This window comes from Rhopalosiphum padi, chromosome 2 (assembly GCF_020882245.1).
Source record: "Rhopalosiphum padi isolate XX-2018 chromosome 2, ASM2088224v1, whole genome shotgun sequence".
Lineage (NCBI taxonomy): Eukaryota > Metazoa > Arthropoda > Insecta > Hemiptera > Aphididae > Rhopalosiphum > Rhopalosiphum padi.
Window position 1 is genome coordinate 11,394,335 of NC_083598.1, and position 24,501 is coordinate 11,418,835.

The 24,501-nt window shown below is 24.7% G+C and overlaps 1 protein-coding gene across 2 annotated transcripts; it reads right to left on the minus strand.

The window, feature by feature from the left end:
• Window positions 1–4,535: 4,535 nt before the first annotated feature.
• Window positions 4,536–24,071, minus strand: LOC132922406 (short-chain dehydrogenase/reductase family 16C member 6-like). Of its 2 annotated transcripts, none has more exons than XM_060985908.1 (7): window positions 23,958–24,071; window positions 9,719–9,937; window positions 7,655–7,990; window positions 6,650–6,779; window positions 5,914–6,034; window positions 5,085–5,198; window positions 4,536–5,020 (listed from the first exon to the last, which is right to left on the minus strand). In XM_060985908.1, the coding sequence occupies exons 2-7, from the start codon at window positions 9,920–9,922 to the stop codon at window positions 4,891–4,893; spliced, it is 1,035 nt and encodes a 344-aa protein (XP_060841891.1). In that variant the 5' UTR covers window positions 9,923–9,937; window positions 23,958–24,071; the 3' UTR covers window positions 4,536–4,890. The 2 variants fall into 2 exon arrangements, with proteins under 2 accessions (XP_060841891.1, XP_060841890.1); XM_060985907.1 differs by lacking the exon at window positions 23,958–24,071 and adding an exon at window positions 21,966–22,352.
• Window positions 24,072–24,501: the final 430 nt, after the last annotated feature.

Below are 24,501 nucleotides of genomic sequence, written 5' to 3' on the forward strand. Positions count from 1 at the left end.
GGAAATACCACAACAAAATTACCAATATCAATAACTGATATTGTAACAATATTTCGAAATTACATTTTTTTTTAAATATATATACCTATATACTATTCATAAAAGTAATAATAAAAAATAAAAAATAAAAAATTATTAAAATTATTTTTTTTGTTTTGCTTTACCTAAATATTATAATATTTACGAATAAAATACAAAAATGTTATCTGCTATAAATATTTAACTTAAATTGTAAAAACGATTTCTATACCAATTATTCAAGTTTTAGGAAAACATACATAGATATTATGATCATTGTAAGTATTTGCAACAATTGTATGTTTTATTCCATAATAATATTTATAACAAATTTGTCATACTCAAATGAACGATCGTTTTTTTGTTGTTTAACTATCAATTAATTATATTTACATGACTAAAATATTTCAAGAAAACGGTCACTATTTTAGATTTGTATTTGTTGTATTATTTAATATATAGACAACTGCTAATCGGATACAAATCAAATTATAACAATAATATCAATGTAAACATTTTTAGGAAATATGAAAGTGTATCATATAATATCTCATTTATAATTTTGCTTTATTTTTCGTGAAGGATTTTAAGACATATGGATATTATTTAAGTAGGATTTGATGAAAGGATTTTGAAGACTGCAAAATAAAACCCAAGTGAAAGTATTTTAGATTCATCAGATACGTGTGCACATTTTTTTTTTCAAAGCACTTTATATCTACTAGAATCGATTAGTTATTGGATTTTCGGATAATATCTGAGTCAATGTTTCAAAACCTGAATTGATAGTAAGTATCAATCATCGGTAGTATATATTAAGCGTATTTGTTTATATATATATTTAACAACTCGTTTAATGTGTAGAATTGTATATAATATATTATATTTAAAGTAAGATTATTTTTTCTATATGAAAAAAAAACGATACATATATATTTTATTGTTTTATACTCGTATTTGTAGTATGTGTACTTTGACTGTAATGAGAATCGTTATAAAGGTGGATTTTGTTTTTTTATTAATAGGAAAAGATTTATTCTGGATAAACATGAGAGATAGGTAAGCATATCGGAAAAATACTCTATGGATTTGTTTCTAATTGACTAAATAGTTTTATTTGTTTGAAATGTTGAATGCTGTTGAGTATAATAATTTAATAATTTAATACTTTATTGTTTTTTTAATAATTTTAAGACTTTCCAAGACAATAAATACAAAATGTATCAATTAAAATACAGTGGTTCCACAATATAAAAATAACGTTGAAAATATAATTGTATTATTCGTATGATAAATTTTACGGTTAATATAATATTATGGTCTACATTTAATATGTCTATAAAATCTATAAACGTGTTGAATTTAAGAATCAAATTCTTTTATATATTACCTATAATAACACAATATTTGTACCAATAAACATTTTACTCATAACTAAAAAATATTGATTCTATTTATTTATTATTCGACAGTTGATAATAATGCGTTTAATTTAGCATAAAATAGTGAATACAGCATAATGAATAAAATATAGAACACATTAATATCAAAGTGGATGAGCACAATATTAGAATATTTATCCTGTGAAATCATTCCACGATTTTAAAGCTATACAAGAAATATAAATCCACTGTAATGTGCGTAAACAAAATGTGTTTTTAATTAACTTGATATAAACATGTTGAACCAAATAGAAGGTACATAGAAAACAATTTTAGGTATTAACTGTTTTTTTAAGGCTACCATATGGAGTGTATTATAATCTATATAGGTACTCGTATATTGATTTTAAAATAGTCCATAAGCAAATCTTGTTTTATTAGTTAGTTACGTTGTTAAAATTATAACGTTGTGTCGAGTTTAAAATCAATCTAATGAAAATAAACTTATTAGGAAACTGTGAATGATTTGTGGTCTTAAAAAAATTAAAGAAATATGATAAATTGTTTTTACTATAAACACATATTATTTAAGTTTTTTTTTTTTTTTAATAACGTAATATAATTTAATTAATTTATATATTCAAACATATTAATTGTAATTTGTTATATAAAAAAATGTATTCAGATAAACTAAACATATTACTATAATTTGGAAAGTTTGATTATACTTTTAAGAAAATATTCATGAGAGTGATATGGATGGTAAAAATGTTAAATAAATTAAGAATCAAGTTACATTCCCAGATGAATAAACGGAAAACTTCTTTTTTCAACTTAGTACTGTAGTGAGGTAGACCTAAAGTTTTGTTACGGGTTTATTAATGCATTTCCTTATAAACTATAATAATTTATTAAACCTGTATTTTATAGTGATTATATTATAATCAATTATAAGTAATTGGATTACTAAGAATCGTATAGCATAGTTAAGCGTTTTATTATTGTGTTTTAGACTACACTAAATTTATAAAAAATATATTTATAAGAATTAAACACACTAATATTTATTGTTTATTATAAATATACAAATTGGTTATGGATAAAATTAATACTATTGAATATTATTTTTTTTTAATAAAAAAATGTATAACTACTAAAATTACGAATAAAAATATTAAAAAATGTATAAATCATAAATAACACATATTATGAAATATTACTATAAAATAAATTGATATATATTGAATCGGAATTTAAAAATATAATATAGCCGATATGGTATTTATTTTATTAGAATTTCTGTATAAAAAAAATTATAAAACTATAATATATTTATATTGTAACTCATTACATTTTAGTTGTGGCTCTTAAATAAATAGGAACGAATAAATGGATGCATACGAATTGATTCCCGGGTACCTGTTTACACTGATACCGTTGAGTTGATTCCCGGGCCATTAAGAGGTATGTACGGGTTGATTCCCGGGTCATTATATATTTTTTCAATATTTAGTCAAATATTTAGCCTATTCGCTAGCATAATCCAAAAGACAACACGAGGAGGTTGGCTGACAAGTTTTTCAAAAATGTTGTTCTTTTTAATTTTTTCATATTTTGAAAATCATTCAATTTTTATTTATCAATTATTTATTTGTATTATATAATAATTTATTGTTTATTAAAAACATTATTAGTAAAAAAAATTAGTAGATAGGTAAAAATGTAAAACACATTGTTTTTAAAAACTGGTATCTAGTAATAAGATAACCAGTATACCATGACAATACTTCACTCAAAAAACTTTGTTTTTCATGGATTTTTTGGTCTCATTTTTCCTGTATTTAATATATGTTTTCGGCTACACTTCTAACAGCTCAATCTATTGATATAAAACAATAGGGAATCAACTTGCAAACACCTCTTAATTACTAGGAAATCAACTCGTACATAAAGTAGGTCTTGGGAATCAACTCGCTTACTGCGGTAAACACATTTAGCGTAAATACAGTGATAGTATGATAATATTAAGTTCTACGTATTAAAAAAAAAAAAAATGTGAAATGATCGTTATTTCATAATAATTTTAAGAGCTATAAATATTAGATGAAATCAACTTTTAAGAAAATTATGTCAATTAAAATATTGTCTATAAAAAGGCGATGTTATAAGAACTATACGTTATGAAAAATTTACTGATCACAACAAACAAATAGTAATAATTACTATTAAAATATTATGTGGAAATGATATTCCAATATGGACAGACTATTATAGCAAAACGTCTCTATAACTAATATTATGGCTAGCCTTCTTAAACTGATATACATACTGCATTGAGATATAACTCAATATAAGTGCCTATTGCACTGTACAAAATAGTTATATTAGCCGTTTAAAAATGTATTTCAGAATAATGTTATTACATAATAACTGTCCACTTTTCCTAAAACTTGACTCGCCATTATTTATTTGAACAATTTAAGTGTAGTGTGGCCAATTCAGTTTATTATGATAGATATTACTCTAAAATATATTATGTTCAATAAGTCATTTGAGTTAAATTAATAAAGATGTTTTAAATTGTATATAACTACCCTTTTTATACTATATAATCATATTGTATAAATAATAAATTATAATTGATATTTAATCGTATAATCTAATAAAAGCAATTTTAAATTAGGTATGTCATAGATAATTGTCAAAAAAATAAAATTTTATGAATTTCAATGAAAGTTTATTCAAAAGAAGTTCAGAAAAATATGTACAGGAACGCCATACATAAGATGTCAGAACTATATAATTGTCAAATGTATCATAGCCATTGTATCCACAAGATCACAGCACCATCAAGTCATACAACTATAATTGTATTCTTAACTTTTGTTTTATAAAATAATTAACCAATTAAATTAAAATTGTATTAAGAAAATTATTTCAATTCTACAACACTTGGAGCCAACAGTCGTTCCGTTAAAATTTACTCTCAAAATTGAAATATAAATTCGTTAGTCGGTGAATTGAGTTTTTTACAATAAAGATAATAAATTATTTTTTTTTATAATTTCAAACAGGTACCGACTTTATTTTCCATAAAATGCTAACACAGTTTTAAATAAATAAAAATACCTTAAATAATTTTCTTTACTTTAATAATAAATAAACACGTATAAATAACAAATATTTTATAATTTATATAAGACTTAAAAATTCCATTAATAATAAAATTGATATAATATAAATAAAATATGATATAATTTACCCATAATGATATGATAGTTTCAACTATAAAATTGTGTACAAATCAGCCAATTTAATTAATTAATTTGGATTTATATAATTTAATTAAAACAAAATCGTTTAAAATATTATACGTTATCAGCTGTAACTTCAAAATAAGTACGGTGTGATTCATTGATTAACAACAAGATATAATATTATTTTAAAATAAATAAATTAAAAACAAACACAAATTATACAAACGTTGTTTTTAGTTCGTTGCTACAGTATGATTAATGATCGACATATTAGGCATATTGTCTTGATATTCTCGTGGTGGTAAAGTGATTTTTACATAGAAAATATTTTTTATCGAATCAGAAATATTTACGGGAAAGAGTCTGAAGAAAAACAAAACAAATTAGTTTTACATAAATAAAAAAATGCATTTACTAAGTTACTTACTTTCGAATAACATTTGCAAAATATGTCATGCGAGGAATAGTAAATTCAACCTCATTTGCCAAAATCCCGCGGACCGTAGATTTAGCGGCATGTTCAATACTCAACACCGGCAACCTGAAAAACGATTATCATAACATAAGCATCCGACTTAACATCTATAATTATTTAAAACTTATATGACATTAATCACAAACACCTATCAAACTAAAACTTTTTAATAATTATTTATAATACAGGTTTCGGTCTATTAATATTTATAGTTGTGTATATTCTAATAAAATAGTAAGTATAATAGTATCTATCATAAGACAGTGATCTTGGACAATTATGTGCTGATAAATTGTAATCTATAGATATACAGTATACACATATCACTCATCAATGAAAAATTTAAATACTTATGTTTAATTTACTGTTAATGATTTAAGCTTAGTATTTCTAAACTATATGAATTAAATATTAGAACTCAAATATAAAAAAATATAATTTGTAATAGTTATAATATATAAATAAACGATCGACTTATAAATATTAATAGTATTAACTGGATTGTCTATTGGTAAAATATTAAAAATTAATTAAAATTAATTACTGTTAAGAAAGAAAACTTATAAACTTAGTAATTTCTGTATTAACTATCATGGAGTTTTTCATTTTGCACAACCAATTCGGGATTAAAAATTATGCATCAATTGTTTAAATGATGTCAATTAATATTAATATATAGAAAGTTATATAGTTTTATAATAGAGCAAGTAAAAAATTAAACGAAGAAAATTGGCTTATTATCTTTTATCGTATAGTTATATTTAACGATTAATGGTAATACCTGCTGTTGATGGATTTCATATAATCAGCACTCGTATTTATTAATCGTGGTATCACAACAGTGGTATGGATTGCATTGTGTGAATGCTCCCGGAGTTCCTCTCTGAGACTTTCCATCATTCCTAGAAACAAATTCGTTGCAAACAAGACATGAATAACACTAAATGATTATCATAAGTGATATCATAAGAGATGTTTTTGTAAGTGATTTTGAAGAAATCACAAAAAAAAAATAATACTTTTTACTGATTTTTATTATTATGATTAATTTTTTTAAGGTTTTTGTCTTTTTACTTAATAGAATAACATCATACCGAATTTCATATTTATGAGCAAAATATTTTTCTTTTATTTTTAATAGGTATAAGTATAATAATATAATATAATATATATATATATATATATATATATATATAAATATAATATTATATAATACGTGCTATTTATAAAAAAAAGTTAAAAAAAATAATTGAAAACGATAACGATAAAAAAATAAGTACCTAGTAAAAAATATGTCTAACCCGTTGTAAATTTTAACTCTATACTTTTATGCATGATTAATTGTGTAACATTCAAAAAAATATTTTTGAATTGATTACAATGCACTTCAAATTATACAATAATAATATATCAACATTTCCAGGTAAAGACATGATATGAAAAAAGAAAGTATACAAATCGTAAAAGTTGGTAGCTACAATAAAGTGTTCGATCGCAGTAAGTAGCATTTGGCTTACCATTAATACCCCATTTGCTAGCCGAATAAGCCGATAGCTTAGCCTCACCACTAAGAGACGAAATTGACGAAATGGCTACAATGTGACCGCTATTCCTCTTCATCATACTTGGCAAGAACGAGCGTATCATCTAAACCACGAGAAAAAATAATGCAGTGATGAATTATTGTTAAAATCATGAAGATAGTATTTATAATATTTGAATAAAATGACTGTTGTTTGGGTTTCATTATTTTTAATTAAAATGTGATAGTATTATTTGAAAGATAATAATTATTTATAATTCGTTTAAAATGTATTTATTTAAAATTAAATGTGAATTATTTCAGTTCAAATGAAAATATTTCAGTTCAAATAATTGATCATGAAAAATTAACTTTGGTGTCGTAGGACTCTGACTAGAAAAATAATGTTATTAAATCGACTCTCAGTCAGGATTAATTCATATTGATGCTCTTAATATGACATGTCCACGGCAATTATAAACATTATTAATTATAATTATTTTTAAATATGTATTAGTATAACAAAGAAAACCTACGTGAATATCGTTTTTGTATTTATATAATAATTCTTATAAGTGTATTAATTTTGTAGTTTTTTATGAACATATTTAAATAATTTAAATTGTACACAAAGTTACCACTTTGTTTATTTAAAGTATACTTATCTGTTAAGTTAAATTGTTTCACGTAATTTTAAATGTTTGTTTATAAAATCCAATATAAGATGTCATCAAATAACAGCAGCTCCGAATAAAAAATCAACAATACCACTGCATTTCAAATTATCTATTTTTATAACTTGGCTAGGTGCTTACGTTAAACATTGTATATTATAGTATTTAGATTATATACATTTTAGTGATCACAAATTTCAAAAATTCGAACTAGACCAATGGTTTTCCATATTTTCGAGTTCGATACAGTCTGCGTGTTTTATTAAATGTAATATGTTTATTTTCTTTTTTAATTAATAAATCGAATTTGATTTTTACTAACTTACCCAAAATTGTCCGAGCAGGTTTATGTTGATGATGGTAGAAATCGTGTGGTCCTGGGCACCGAGGAACGTGTGACCGACGATGACGGCCGCGTTGTTGATGAGTATGTCCACCGGGCCTAGGTCGAGTTCAACCTTGACGGCCAGTGCGGCCGTTTCAGAGCTGACTGCTACATTAACCGTGTATGCCTTGGCTGACACACCCGGAATCTTGGACTCGATGAGTTTGACTGTCTCTTCATTGCTTGTCTGATCCACATCGACGCACGCTATCTTAGCGCCAAGTTGGGCGAACTCTAAGGCCAATTCACGGCCAAGTCCTCTTCCCGAACCCGTGATCTATGAACATAGATAATTAAAAAAATAATTAAACAAGCAGGTTTTCTTTGAGGTTTTAATCAATCGTTTTCAAAATAGTATGGTTCTACTGATAATTCTTTATGGTTATAATCCCTTATTAATACGCGCAATATGAACCATTGTTGTGAACATTTACAATTTGCACACGATTTAGTAAAAAAAAAAACTGTCATCGAAAAGTGGCACGTAGTGTCAAATGCGTTTAACTGTGTTTGAACTCGACTCGCTGTGTGCAACAACCGAACAATAAAATTATATTATTATACTAATAATATATTCTATGGCATTACGTTAATATACTTTAACGATCGTGTGAGTACACTGTTGTTTTACAAAGTTTCGACATACATATCAAATCCATATTCAGATATTCACTTCGTTAAGTTCATTTTACCATAATTTACTTGATTATCATAACTTAAATTTGGAATATAATTGAATATTAATAACTCATAACCAGTAATTCAAGTATCATAAATTAAAGTGAACCATATCAGTCATATAACTATAATCATACAACAGATTGAACATTATTTTATCATAATAATATTAAATCAGAAAACGTTAATAAAATAGTTATAGTATTCAATAATAATTGTGATGTAATTTAAACCGTGATTCATATTTTCTATAAAATAGCTGAGTATTAATACATTATAATATTAACTATAATATTATCATAATAATGCATGTTATTTTAGACAGTTAGGAAAGTTATAGATTTTAAAATATATAGTAGTCACTTTTACAGAGTAAAAGTACTGCGAACGAAATTTAAGTAATATTTTATTAATGTGTAAATTACTTAGATATATAGAATGTATAATATACATTTCTAATTAAGTTTATCTCTTGTTGAATTTGTATATAACATATTTATATCTATATGTCACTATTAATTTCAAGCGTTTTTTCATGCATTTCTAACTAATTTATATATTATAATATTATGGTATACAAAACTAATAACATTAGAATATTCTATTAGTCATAGTTAAATAGTTTATTTATAGGTACTTGTATCGATTGAAAAAAGATTGATATAATTTATATATAATTTATAATAACATTAATAAAAATCATCTAAAGTCTGAGTACGAGAATTAATTCTTTTACTATAAATAGTATGAATAACAGTTAAGTTAAAATTTCCCTGGACTATTTTCTTTTCAGTCTACAGGTTGTATAAGGTAGGTCTAGACAGGATAAATTCTATTTAAGAGGATTTGAATGATTATGTAGTTTATTATGTTATCATTTGTAGAATTTAGATACTTGATCAGGAATGGTCATTCTTTTGAAGTCATTCTGGAGAGTTAAATTACTATAACATACCACGGAGCATTGGTTGTTGTTCTAAAGACCATTGATTGGAATTTGCAAAGACTGTATAATTTGTATATGTACTTCGAATATTAATATTATTAAATTAAATAATTCTTTAATTATTTTAAATTTATATATTATGATATTATAATGATATAATTACACATTATAATTTAATAAAAAAAAATAGTTCTAACACAAAATATTACTCATTGTGTTTACGAATATAACATACAATATAAAAATTGTATACAGTTCAACAAATCAAAATCTGCTTATAATTTTGCATTTGATTATCTATAATTTTAATTAAATTAACTAAATGTCAACTATATCTATTTCAATAACATATTATAATTAAACGAATGTATTATAATTTACCAATACGACGTTTCCCTTGACAGATTTTTTCGACGATGGCAAAAGCACTCTGAACATCTTGAAAAATAACGTAACAAAGAACATTTGAAAGATGATAAGTATTTCTAACATTAAAGGAATCGGATTTTTCACTGTCCATTGCTGCTGTTCGGAAGGGGGTGCCAATGGTACTGTTTTTGTATTATCCGTTTGCGCGTTGGTCATATTTCTGGAATAATTCTAAAAAAAAAACAGATATAAAAATAAGTTATTCATTAAACTTACCACTATTGAATGTTTTTAATAAATAATATTTTCAACATATATTGTTATAAAAAAAATATAAAAAAAATTAATTAATTAATTATACCAACAGACATTATTTTATCTTTATTAATTTATAATAATTGCATTTTGACCTATAACATAATTTGATTGTGATCTTAAATGAAAAAAAACTATCTATTAAAATATAAAATGTTTTTAAAGTTTAGCTTTTTAAATAAGTAAACATAATCAAACCTGAAACTATAATAGTATTTGGTTAGGTTAAATAATATGTTTTTTTTATCTTTAATCCAACCTTTTATGGGCTGATGTAAATAATTATTGTTAATTATAAACTGAATCCATAAAAATTTTATTTAGTAAAACAATAGTAATATTATAAAAAGTCAAAGCAAAATATTTTTTTCAAAAAAGGTATACAAAATATAAAACATTATATTTATATATATATATACATATATTTTATAAAAAGTTTTAGCATTGATATTTTTTTATGAAGTCTGAACAGAGCACTTTTGAGATTAAAATATATAAAATGAAAGATTGCTACAGGTAACAATTTTATTTATATAAAAATAAATACCGATTTCTAATGAGTTCAAAGTGTAAAAAATATGAAAATTTGCATTTTATTCATTAACTACAATAAAACTTACTGATGTTAACTTAATTTTTATTAACTTAATAACTTAATATTTAAATATAAAACATTAAAATATTTAATTATACTTTAAAAAATAAATATATTAATATTTTTATATTAAATTGGTTGAGATCAATTTATTTTTATTAACTTACGCCCAAACGGGCAATTTGACAAATTTAATGATATTTACAATATTATTACCTATATTAAGTACTTATAAAGTAATTAAACAGAAGTTAAAATATTTGATTAAAATAGATAAATATAAAAATAAATTATAAATATGTATATACAATATATTAATATCGATTTTAATTTTAAAATGTAAGTTAAAGAAAATATATATAAAAAAAAGTGATAATATTTTAATAACAGTATTTTGTTTATGATACAAATCAAAATAAATAAATGAATACACTACTTGTTATTTTATTTTTTATTTTAGTATACAGTTATGTAATAAGAAATTATATATTATAAAAGTTAAACAATATGTCACCTTATATAGTAAGAAAATATTAACGTAATTGTTTATCAACATAAAACCAAGGGGGAAATGCGAACGAAAAAATACACCAAAGGAAAGGGAAAATATTTAAAGTAAATTGACAATACAAAGGGAGGAATAATCTAAAAACGCTATAAATCACAGACATCTGGAACATTTCTATGATTTTTACGGTTGTTTGATATCGATAAAAAACGATTTTTTCATACACAGTACATGTTTAACCAAAAACATTATAATTCAAATAGATAAACATTTCATTTTATTCAAACACTTTTTAATGAATATTATTTGTATTTAAAGAATTGTAGATATAAAAAAAAATCGTTTTTTTTTCTACAATATTGAATGGTTTACTCGGAATTATATGATTTTTTTTATTTTTTGTGAACAAGTATAATACGGCAAAAATTATACTGAAAAGTAATTATGAATCAATATTCTGATAGAATTTATTTAAATATTTATAAACATCTGTTTTTCCAGTATTTCATTATTAATACTGAATGGATTTAATTAAAAATGATTTAAAGAGGTTAAATCAGCAGGTAACATATTTTATATTTTGACTCATTCAAAACTGACAAAATCAGTTAAATTCGTTTTCTTTACAGAACCTTTGGTGCGATTTAAATTCAAAACATTAACCAATTAATTTTAAACCAAATCAAAACGTTTTAGTTTGCAAGCACAGTCACAGACATGATTTTTTTTCTATTGAGAAAAAGTTAACAATCAGTATGACATTTACACTAACTAGTACAATTAATTTTAATCATTAACTCGTGTAGTTCTACAGAAATACATTTAAGACATTTTATAAATAAACTTTTTTGTGACGACACGTGATGCCTGTGCTTTAAAAGTATATCTTAAACAAATATATAATATCCCAGCTATTTAGATCTATTTGCAATGGTTAACTCGATGTCAGACTAGTAGGTATAAAAGCATAAAAGCGGCATACTTACTTCATTCATAATTTATAATACATCAAATAGTTTGATTTTATAAATATTTGAATACAAAATAAACCATTAAATTATTTTCAGTACAATTTATGAACGATTGTCATTTAAAAATAAGATTAGCTTTACTGCTTTAAATGTATTATTGTATAGCTGTACAATATACATAATATTTAATAAAATATAAAAATCATTCATTTAAATAAATATAAATTTGAATAACACTTAAAGTGATCTTATAATAATTATTTATAAAAAGTATATTTTTATTATTTGTATTATTTTTTTTTTTAACGCAGTCATACTCAAATAACTACCAATTTATTTTCAAAATAATGTGTACTTATTTCTGCAATAAATTACTTATATCAATATTATTCTTTCGTTAAACTAAAATATTTACAAAACATTATAAATGTGAACGCATTATAAAGAGAAGAATTTTGTATACTGTATACTTAATATAAATATTATGTGTATACCCAAAAATCTCTGAATAAATAAAATAAACAGGATAATATATCATAGTGGTGTTATATATAATGAGATAAACCATGACAATTATTTCATTTTATAAATACCGATTTATTACATTATTATTAAAAATGCATTAAATTTGGTTCCGTATTATATATTTTGATGACATTTTTAAAATAATATAATCTACACACAAAGTTTTGATGTACCATTCTTTTATAAAATGTAATTACTATGTGCATAGATATATATGCATAACTCCTAATTTGCTAATATTAGATTTTTTAAGTAGTATATGGCCACGTATTAATCCGTATAATTTGATATGATGTCCCTATTTAAATTGTAAATCAAAAGATGAACTTACTTATTCACAACGAAAAATTTTAATAAGTCAGTTTATTTTAAATTATAGGTATATATATTAATATTATATTATAATATGTTCACATGTCTATTATGCCTACGTTGAAAGATCTAATGTAACATAATTATGCGTGTGGTGAGTATACTTTTCACTTAAAAAATAATAAATTTAAAAATCATGTTTCTACTTATTTTAGGTAAATTAAAAAAAAAGCACTCAAACAAAATTCAAAGAAAATAAATTACATAACGAATTAAGTACTAAGTACTGATGTGTAATGAAAATCAAAATTATTTTACAAAGCGTATTTTATCTTTGTAATTTATTTTAGACAACAAATAACTCTTTGCTTAAATATAATAATACAAATCCTAAATTCGTGAATAAATAACGAAACGTTAAATATATTTATGAGGCCATTAAACTATAAAAACTTTTAATGTTTAAAACCGTTTTTAACGTATATATTTTGGAAAATATAACTGAATATAATATTATATAATTTGCGATATTAATGTTTTTTAATATTTTTTTTATAAAGTCAGTATACCAGATAGTTTGAGTAAAATATTTGTTGCGGAATCTCAATACGTTAAGTACGTATAATAAATAATACGATTACATATCATACAGAATTACAATAACGATAAAGCACGCAGATTCATTCGTTGTATTTAATTTATCTATCAAAACCAAACTAAATGTTATTATATATTTGGTGCACCTTAATGAAACGAATACCGTTTATTCTATACTTTCTATACTGTAAGGTTATTTGGAAATTCACGTTTGTATTTCACGTGGATAATTAGTTATGAGAGTTATTTAAGTATAAGTCATAATAATATGCAATTTCTGTTTCTCAAACGTAAAATATACCAAATTTTTATTCAACATAAATAATTTTATCCATAAGTTTTAAATATTAGAGTAAATTTACTGATAATAAAAAAAAAACACAAAAACATTATATGAGTTTTTACGTTAGTGTTTTGTACGACGGTTAAATGTTTAGCGAAGTGATGATCACTTTGAAATTAAAGATTTGTAATATTTTCAAAATGAAAAAATTGCAAAACAACCAACGTAAAAACGCAGATAATGTTTTGACATTTATGTTTTGGAGGGGAATTCACTCTAATAATACAAAATCCTAAAATCGGCGCTGCAAAACGCAACTTTACTATGTCGTACTTTTGCAAAACAACACACGTCATACGGATGAGACGTCCCTATTAATTAAAACTAAAATCCTAAAGTTATGTGGTATGGCGGGCGTTGGATAAACTGGCGCAGTTGGTCGGAGATTCACGCGACGTATTTATTTTAATACTTTTAAGCGGTGGAAACAATAGTCGGACGAACAAATTAAACAAAACAAAAAAAAAAGAAAAGGAAATCTCTTCGAAAAAAAAAAAATAATAATAATAAAAACTAGAAACTGATATTATATTATCATAATCTCTTCTGCCGGGCTGCAGACCCGATGTATTTAATCGGCTTTCTTTCGCTATACATACACGTATAATAATAATAACGGCGATGGCGCGCGGAGACCGTGCGGGGGCGTCCGTCGCGCGCGGTCGGCCTTAATTATAAAGATAACGACGCGCCGGCGGAGCGCATTGAACGAGAAAACTGCTGACTTGTTCTCGCGTCGCGCCCGTTGCAAAAGCCGCGCTAACGACGGCGGTTCGGGTCCGAAAAGCACGCGCCCACCACACAATGGGACGCAGATTGAAAAGACGTTCGCCAGTACGGTTTCGTATAATATGTATACGACGTACGCGTGTACGTAAAGGTGGGTTATATCATATATATATATATATATACAATAAACGTAGGAGGCACAGAACAACCTTTGCGGTACGTCCAGACGACGACGACGACGGCGGCGGTGGCGGCGGTGGCGAGCGGTACGGTGACGGGGTTTGCTGCAGCCGGTGAGTAGGAAACTACCTACGGAGAGGTAGTGAGTAGTGTGTGGCAGAGAGTGGACGAGAGGAATAGATGGATGGACGTGGAAAGCGACGAACCTCCGACTGCGTAGGCGCGTAGGTATATTAGGGAGAAAATGGAATAAAAGCGAAAAACGCCGCGGCGCTGGGTGGAGGAAAAGAAAAGAATTACGACTTTCCATTCCGACCGCCTCCCTCCCGGTCCGGTCCGCGAATTTTTACCCTCGGGGCGCGTGCTTTATATCGGATACCTACATGCCTTGCCCGCACCGATCTGTCCCGGGAAAGAGTCACGAATCAATTATAATAGCTCTGAACGCGGCGGCGGCGGCGGGAGGATTTGTAGCAGCGCGCATACAATACCGGAATCGGATTAAAAGTCCTGTTGCGCTCCCACAAACGCTGCGACAACGGTAATATTACTATCATCATCATAATATATCAATGTACATAATATATGTTCACGTGCGTGTGTGTGTGTGTGTGTGTTTGAGGGCGCGCACACATATTTTTATGAATGCGAAGAGGGACAGAAAATGAATAGTATAACAACAAAGCTATATAATTGTGTAAGAAATTAGAAGAAAATTGATATGCGAGTGGCAAAATTTTATGATATTTTTTTTAAGAAAATCCAATTTTTAATACAACTGTATAGAAGACAAATACATCGATAAACTTAGCCGACTATTTTATAAATTTATAAACATAATAAATTAGAACCGTTCAACGTGCCTAAACCTGGTTAATGTATTCCGTAATAATAATAATATCTTCGCATTGAGATTCATATTTCATTCTCTTCGACTACAACAGCTCTATTTCTATAGTTTTGTCCTACGCCCCGCAGCTATGTTTTTAGTATCAAGCGTGTATATAAACGTACACCGTTTCGGGGGAACTTATGATATAAAGTAATAATAATAATAAATAATGACGACGAGATGAACAGCGTATCGTTAAATCCACATCGGTCGTCATTATTATTTTGTTCGACCATAACGTCGCTATGATTTTACCACAAATATAGGAAATCGTAGATTTTATTTTCACATACCTGCCAATACGTGTATAATACGCCTTCGCATAATATATTATAAAGACGTATTCGAGGGAGCTCACACTTATATATTTCCCGAAAGGGTACTTTTTATATCTGAATTTATAATATTATAATAGTCATCGTGTAAGAGTACTTATATAAATGAAAAAATAATGATTATATAATATAGTTATTATTTGTTTACTCTCATTAAAGTAACTGATATTAATACGAAATTATCTAAGCAACCTTTTGACCGTGAATGAATTTCCATAATTTTTCCAACTATAATAAATATTGTTATTTAATGATATTTGTAAGTTTATAATAATATGTCTACATCGATAAGAAAGTTTGATAATGAAAATCGATTAACTTTGGAAATTGTAAGTAATTGTAAATTCTTAACCTTAACGGTACAGGTTATAGGTATCCATACGTTGTGCAACATTTTAATCTAAAATATAAATATAATATGTAATTAGATATTGAACATTTTTAATTAATATCGTACCATAAAGCGTTTTCACTTAAGTCTTAAATTAGATTTCGCTCAACTCGAACGTGTATAATAGGTAATAGTGTACGATGTTACCGTGCAAATATTATTTGTATTCTGTTAGTCGTTCCAAAAATCTTTCAGCTATAGTCAACAGTTAGTCATTTTCACAATATGTTATTAGTCAATTTATATCATATGAAAATTGTACGCGGAACAAATTGTGTAGACGATGCTGACGCTACGAGAATTTCATAAATACATTAAGGTATATTTTAGCAAACCTAATAAAATCCTTGAAGATTTACGAACATGTTTCACATAAATTTATTACCAATATATTTTTTGGTAATAATATGATAGGTATACTTTTGAATCAATTTAAAATTATATCATATACCGTTATCTATAGTAGTATAATTTAAGAAACACGCCATACGCATATCATACAAGGTAATCCATTTAATCATCTACATTCACTACTATTACGAAAAATTTTCACTTTTTTAAAAATATATTATTTTTAAATAATTAAATATGATTGTAATATGACATTTTTTAAAACAATTACTATATTATTATAATAGTTTAATAATAAAAAGTAAGTTAAACACCTTAAAATAAAATTAAAAAACATTAAACATATAATTCAGAAATTATTTAAAATATAATATGTATTATGTATATTAGTTTAAATTTTTACAGTTAAACATTATATTGCTAGGCGCTAGCACAGACAATTTATGCACTAACACAGCTCAAACTGCTCAAAGTATAGTATAAGTTGGTTATAATTTGATTCATATTAAATTTAAAAAAAATAAAAAATAAATACTATATTCTATAACCAAAAGTTGTATATATTTATATGCATAGTGTAATTAAAACGATATAAAATATTTTCCTAAATATTGGAAGTACAAAAATTGATATGCAGCTTAGGAATAAAATTGTGACGTGACGACATCAATACTGTACCCCATTGCAGCCAATCTAATAAGTACTATTCATAATTTATTATATATTAATGTATATAAATATTTTTTATACTAATTATACATAATATAATCGATTCTGATTCGCAATAAGTAATATTATATTCATTAAATATTGAACAATATTTAAATACAATATTTCGTTAGTTACTTAATATTTTTTTTTTAATTTCAATAACACACTTTTATATTTTAATGTTAAATATACTAACACTTGTCTAGAGTTATAAATTCCAAAACAAAAAAAAAGTAATAAATTATTAATTTAAGCGTTATAAATTATTTAATCACAATTGGCTCCAATTTTAATACACAAAAGATAAATATATAGGCCGTTTTGACCCGGTGACAACAACGAGTAGTAACATTTTCGATTTCCCGTAAACCGTTGAATAATGAAAATAAAACTATGGCACTTATTTCTTAGAATCAACGAACATTGAATCTAAATACAATTATATTTTAATTTTTTGTGCTCCATTAAGTAAAGTACTAAATAACAGTGATGAATTAAATTATAAAGCGTTATCAAATAACAGAATTATTTATAAACGATAAATTGACTACAACACTCCAAATTCCAACACACTGTTCTAAGCGAAATACAATATTTCATATATATTATATGTTTATGTTCGAAAAAGATTCAAACGTATTTCTGTTTATATATAAATTGCACGAGAACGTTTTTGGGTTTCTACGGACTTTTATATTTTTTGGCACTATTTCTGATATTGTATAGCCACATTTATGTCCAGTAAAATATATTTATGATGACAGAGGATTTTTTTTCTGGAATTACGGTTTCTTATATTTTATACTATACCTCTTCGTTACCATTTAACAAATACTTTTTTATTTGAATTTCTTCAGTTTTATTTACGAACGAAACGCACACTGAGTTTATAGGTAAGCTTGCAAATATTTTTAAATTAATTCAATTCAGAGAAAAAAACAAACGTATAGTTGACACAGATGTTATTATTGATTCGGTATTAAAAAAGAGTATTTTTAAAATTACGTGTTAATCGCTTTTTTCCGTTGTTCAACTGATAAAAAAATTAACATTCAATTTTTTGGTCAACTCGACACTTTTGTCTTAGTTTCAACAGAAGACGTGTGTACAAAGTATTCCAACATTGCAAACATGGAAAAAGAACAATAACACTCAACTCCACCCTTTCCGGTTTACTAAACCCACGCGAACGGGTAACGATCAGATATAACATAATATTATATTGAAACACGATAAACACTCGAAAAGTGCCTAATTTGAGTTTATAGTGTTTGAAAAATAATAACGGGTATATGGTGGCATATGTCAAATGAATATAGGTTCTTTCCGTTCAAACAATTTTTTATACACTGTGTTAAATATTTACTCAAGTTTTCTTTGGCCGTACAGCTGGCGACCGGACATTTCGGTGACATTAGCAAGTACCTCTTTTTTATTATTATTATTATCTCGCTAGTCTGGCGTTTTTTATTTTATTTTTGTTTTGTTTTTTTTTTGTTCTGGCACCCTCCTACGAGAGCTGTGGGAACAATGCCCAATTTCTAAGTGAGTGCGCAAGTATACAGTAAGTTATACTATTATACTGCAATTCTTAAGTGGAAAAAAAACGTCAATAAAACATCACCAGACATGTGCTATGGTTTCAATTTAAAAAGACAAAATTCAAATTCTGCGCAAAAATATATTAGGTTTGCTCAAAGTTGAAATATGTTTATCTTATATTGTTAGATATAATATAATATAATGTATTACCATTGCATGTCATAATATGTAATATGGATCAATTCATAAAATGTTTGATATATTATTTTATGGGTTTTAAAATTCGATGTACGTTTATGATTTATCAATGTTAATAACACATTTCTAGGTGACAATAGTTAATTACATTTATTTCAATATTATTTTAGTAAAACATTAACCATTAAGATATTTTATTCAATTATAAATTTTAATAAGATCTAAGAATGATAATTTAATATAATTGTGCGCGTGTGCGATGAAGTTACTTGAGCATGTGACACAAATTTATTATAAAAATAATGTCAATATAATAGTCAAGCATAAAACGCTAACGGATCTGTTAGTACTTCCCGGATGGACGACCACCTGGGAATTTTAGATATACACACCTACAAAGCATAATCATCTAGATAAAAAAAAAGTATTTAGCCAATATTAATTGTCCTAACATAAAAAAAAAAATAGTCCAGATTTAAAATATCGTCATTGATATTATTATATTTTATTTATTTATAATAAACTATATGCTTAATTCTAGGACTATTGATGTACGTATGATTGAATTTCGAATTTTTTGTTTTTATATATTAATAAGTGAATTATTAATGAAAATATCCTTGATAACATATTCATAATGTACACCATTTAAACCACCAACAATCAAATTAATCTAAAAAAACATAATATTACAGTATAATAAATTTATAAATATGGTCAGTAGTTATTTCTATACATCTACATACGTTTGACTTGAAAAGTCAAATTAAACAAAGTTCCTTGTACTTACTCAATTTGTAACAATTAATCGATTAAATTTTTAAATTAAGCCAAATAATTCAGTTGATTGAAAAGAAATTAAAGTACTGGAATCTTAATCAAAAAAACAGAAATCGAAATAGAACCAATCACGTCGTCGTCAGATTTACTTATGGTTTTCTAATAACGAAATGTGTTACTTTTAAATTCCACCCTGATGGCATCATCTTAACAAATAAACAAATATATAACGAGTATAGAAGAGTCTAAGAACACAGCTTGAGACTATCAAATTAGACTCATGGTTAATAGACACATTTACCCATTAGATTCAAATCAGCTGATCCAATTTGCACGTATACCGATAAACAGAAAAAATGTATCTATTAAACTTACTACGCCGGTTAATACCCCGATAACCGTAATTTGAAAATTCGATAAATAAATAAAATATGTACATACATAAAACCGCTGTTCACGGTACCAAGACCAAAGAAGAGAAAACCACTACTTAGATGGATTTCTATCGATAATCTATTAGTTAGGCACCTAGGCTATTTCAATAAGTAAAAAAAAATTAAATTTGTAAATGTTAAAATATTTTTTTATTATCCGTACATTAAATTACATAATATTATATTTCTTATATAAACATATATACATATTTGAGTGCAAATGTATTTTTAAGTTAAAATCTCAATAAATATTTTAAATTTTTCAAAAAATAATATGTGTATTTTTATGGGTCTATCGCCTTATTCACTCATTTGATTAATGGACTCAAATGGTCTGGTCTCAAAGTAAGTCAATAAACAACAACCAATATTTCTTTATTTTACTTAAAAGTAAAATATATATATTCTATGATAAATATTAAGATGAAATATTATTTATTGTTAATTATATTGTGCAATAGGTGTAATAACTTTAAAATAATAATATATAAAAATAAATACCAACTTTAATATAATGTATTATAAACTAATTTTTGGTTTTAATACATAAAGAACTGTTATTCAATGTTGTTACAAATTTAAAAAAAATTGTAATAGTCGTTTATTACGTTTTAAAAATGTCTATAATATTTATTATTAGCATACTATGTTAATTACCACGGCAAAATTCAATAGTACATTTTAAATTCCCTGTATTATACAGATTATAGGTATAATTGAAATAATATACATATAGGCTATTCACTATGCAAAACATAGAATCTCCATTATAATATCTATAAACTTAATAATATTTCATATTTTGTACCAATGAACTATAAAATATAATGAATGCTTTATTTGTTTATCATCAGAACTCATCACTTATTAATTTTCATTACATTTATAATAATAATAATGCAAGTACTAATTAGTTTATATACCTACTAATAAGTGATTTCTACATAAAATAATAATATGACCTCGTTTTAAAAATATGTAACATTTCTTTTAAAATTATACATATTTATAATATTTATCAGACACAATTTAAAATATAAAGTATGACAAGGATAAATAATTTTACAATTATATGGCACATATTTTTTTAAACTTATTTATATATATTTAATATATTTAAGAATATCAAGCTTAGTGTTTTATATTATTATTATTATTATTGTTAAATGTTGTCATTATATAAATAATTGTCTACCTAAAATTAAATAATATGTTTAAATAATACTAATTAATTTGAAAAATATAAGATATTATATTAATTAATTATTTTATAGAGCTAATATATCCGTTATGTTAATTAGTCACAATTTTTAGTAGATAACAAATTGCCAAAAAATAATAATTAATAGTTAAATTTAAATAGTTTACTGTTTTATGACATTAAGTAATTTGAAGATATTTATATTATTGGCTTAGTTTTTCCGAATTATCGTACGTATTAATATGACATTACTGACTCTTTGAATAATTATGATTATTGTATAAATAAGTTTCTAAAGTTTATTCTTCAATTTAACATTTATGTAATAATAAGGTTCGTAATTACATACTGTATCTGATCCATTTAAGGTCGGTTGGTTTCTGTTAACTCTACTAGATTTTCCGTTTTTCCTCCTAGGGCTTTGGCTACCACCAGAAGACGAACCTTTAGCCATTAGAACGAAACGAATTTAACAATAACAATTTTTTTTTAATTGATCAAAACCATACAACTGGCTGAAAATTTTGCAAGTGTGAGCGGAACAATATTATACTCGGCGTTCCCTCATTATTTTCCCAATTATCGGACCAGTATATTAGACAATTATTATAAAACTCGAAGAAACACTAATATTTAACGACGCGATAAACATCACTGGGTTTATTCACAATTTATTCACTAGTTTATCACTATAAAACATGTATAATATACTAGCTATTTGTTGCATAGACATTCACCATTACTACATGTGTTGATACACATGTTGTCTGTAATCGATAACTTATTATTGTTTTTTTTTTTTTTTTATATAAAATTATGTGTGATATGAGATAACAGGTGATTTTACACTAACGAGCTTATTTTCTCGTAAGATTTATTATAATTTACATTTACAATGTACATAGATGGTAGGTACACATATAGGTATTAATTTTTTTATCAATTTTATCAATTCATTCACTTTAAAAATATGTTGATATAAAAATTATATTTAAACTATATTTATAAATCTAATGAATACACCATGGTTATTATATTATTGTTGTTATTATTATTTAATATGGTATTTGATTATTGGACATTTGTACTTGGACTTTGATTGAAATTATTTTATAACGGAAGATTTACCTTCAGTAAATATTTAAAAATAATATAAACTAATTTATTGTATACATAGTATAATATTATATAGTTTTATATAATCAGCTATATTACCTACTTATTATTAAACAAAACTAGTCTGCACCAATTTAATATTATGTCCATATATAAGTATTTATACTAGAGTAATGTAAAGTTTAAAGCACAATGTTTGCAATTAGTTAAGTCAAAAAGACAAATCGTAGATTGTATAATGATTTAAGAAAACGTGGCTGCTGGCTTGTTGATGAGTATATTGGATACTCATATTAAATAGCCCATCAAAAATAGGCGTTTTGAAAATCCAATTTACATGAAAATACTTGTAATACATTGTCTGTTCATATGTTGTTGTTAATGATTTAAAACGTATACTAGCTTATATAGTTTATACATTAATGTACGTATAAAATGGATTATTAAATCTTAATAACAATTTTTTTCTTCAGCACGTTAATTATACAAATTAAATATAATTTTAAATTAAAAATAAAGTATTCAAAATTATATTAACTTTATAACTAAAAATAAGAGATGAAACAATTTTAAACATAAAAGTTTTCAATTATATTATATTAGTCATATTTTTCGTAAATAATTTAGCGTATAATAAAAAGAAATTTATCAGCATTTTATTAGAATTTAAATTGACTTGAACTTAAAAATAATTTATTAAATCCACATAGCAGTACCTATATTTTCATTTTTCTATAAAAAGTGAACATTTTTAAATATTCTTCTTGATTGAACTCAATAAATTGGTATTTATTAAGCCTAAGAAAAAGTTCTGTTAACATTATTTATTATGAATGCTAATTAAAAATAAAATAAAATATCATACAGCACTACATCGATACCTATATGTATTTTTAATGAATTATGAACTATTAAACTGTGTTATACAGTTGCCTTATTATTATTATTAATATTTTTTAATTTTATAAAGTCATGTTAATTTATATACACATTTTTAAAATATTATTTAAAAAATGTAATTAAAATATCATTAATATAAATTAAATTATTAAATTTTAATTTATAAGTATCTAGTTAGATTTCGGAGTTGTAACTTTCTCAAATGCTTATTAATTAGTAATTAAAAATCTATCACCCATTCTTCTATGTATAATAGCTGTGAATATAATAAATAAAAAACCTCCAAAATATAAAACTAAATAAAAATAATATTTATTATACTTACATAATTTACCGTTTTCAGCTTATATGCACTTAGAAAAAATACTTTAAATTTATTTCTACAAATTACTATGGTTTAAAACGTAATGTATGAAGAAGACTAACGCAATATTAATTTTGTTTTATACAATAAATTAAACTTATTCAATTACACAATTATCATATTTTATCATAAATCAGCGTTATCTTAAAGGTATAAATATATCTGAAATGTCCACACTCAAAATTAATTAATCATTATTTAGTCTTTTAACATACCTACTTATTAACATTTACTTATTTATTTTATGTATATATATATATATATATGTATATAAATGTGTAATCATTAACTTTTTTATAAAGTATGAAGGGTTTAAGAAAAATAATAATTATAAACATGGAAGTTACCACTTACTTAGTACCTACTTATTATTACTTGGCATTATTATATAATATACAGTTAATTATTTTATATTATAAATAGTTATAATTTCCCTATTACAGTATTACATGTTATCTAAATTAATGGCTTCTAATACAATTTTATTATAATTTACATTATTGTA

Bases quoted from the DNA above. Each gene is read 5' to 3' on its own strand.
- LOC132922406 (XM_060985907.1), bottom strand. From the start codon at position 22,070: ATGGCTAAAGGTTCGTCTTCTGGTGGTAGCCAAAGCCCTAGGAGGAAA. The intron at 9,938-21,965 runs GTATGTAATTAC...TTTTTTTTTTAG, and splicing joins CCTTAAATGGATCAGATACA to AATTATTCCAGAAATATGAC. The intron at 6,035-6,649 runs GTAAGCCAAATG...ATTTGTTTCTAG, and splicing joins TAGCAAATGGGGTATTAATG to GAATGATGGAAAGTCTCAGA.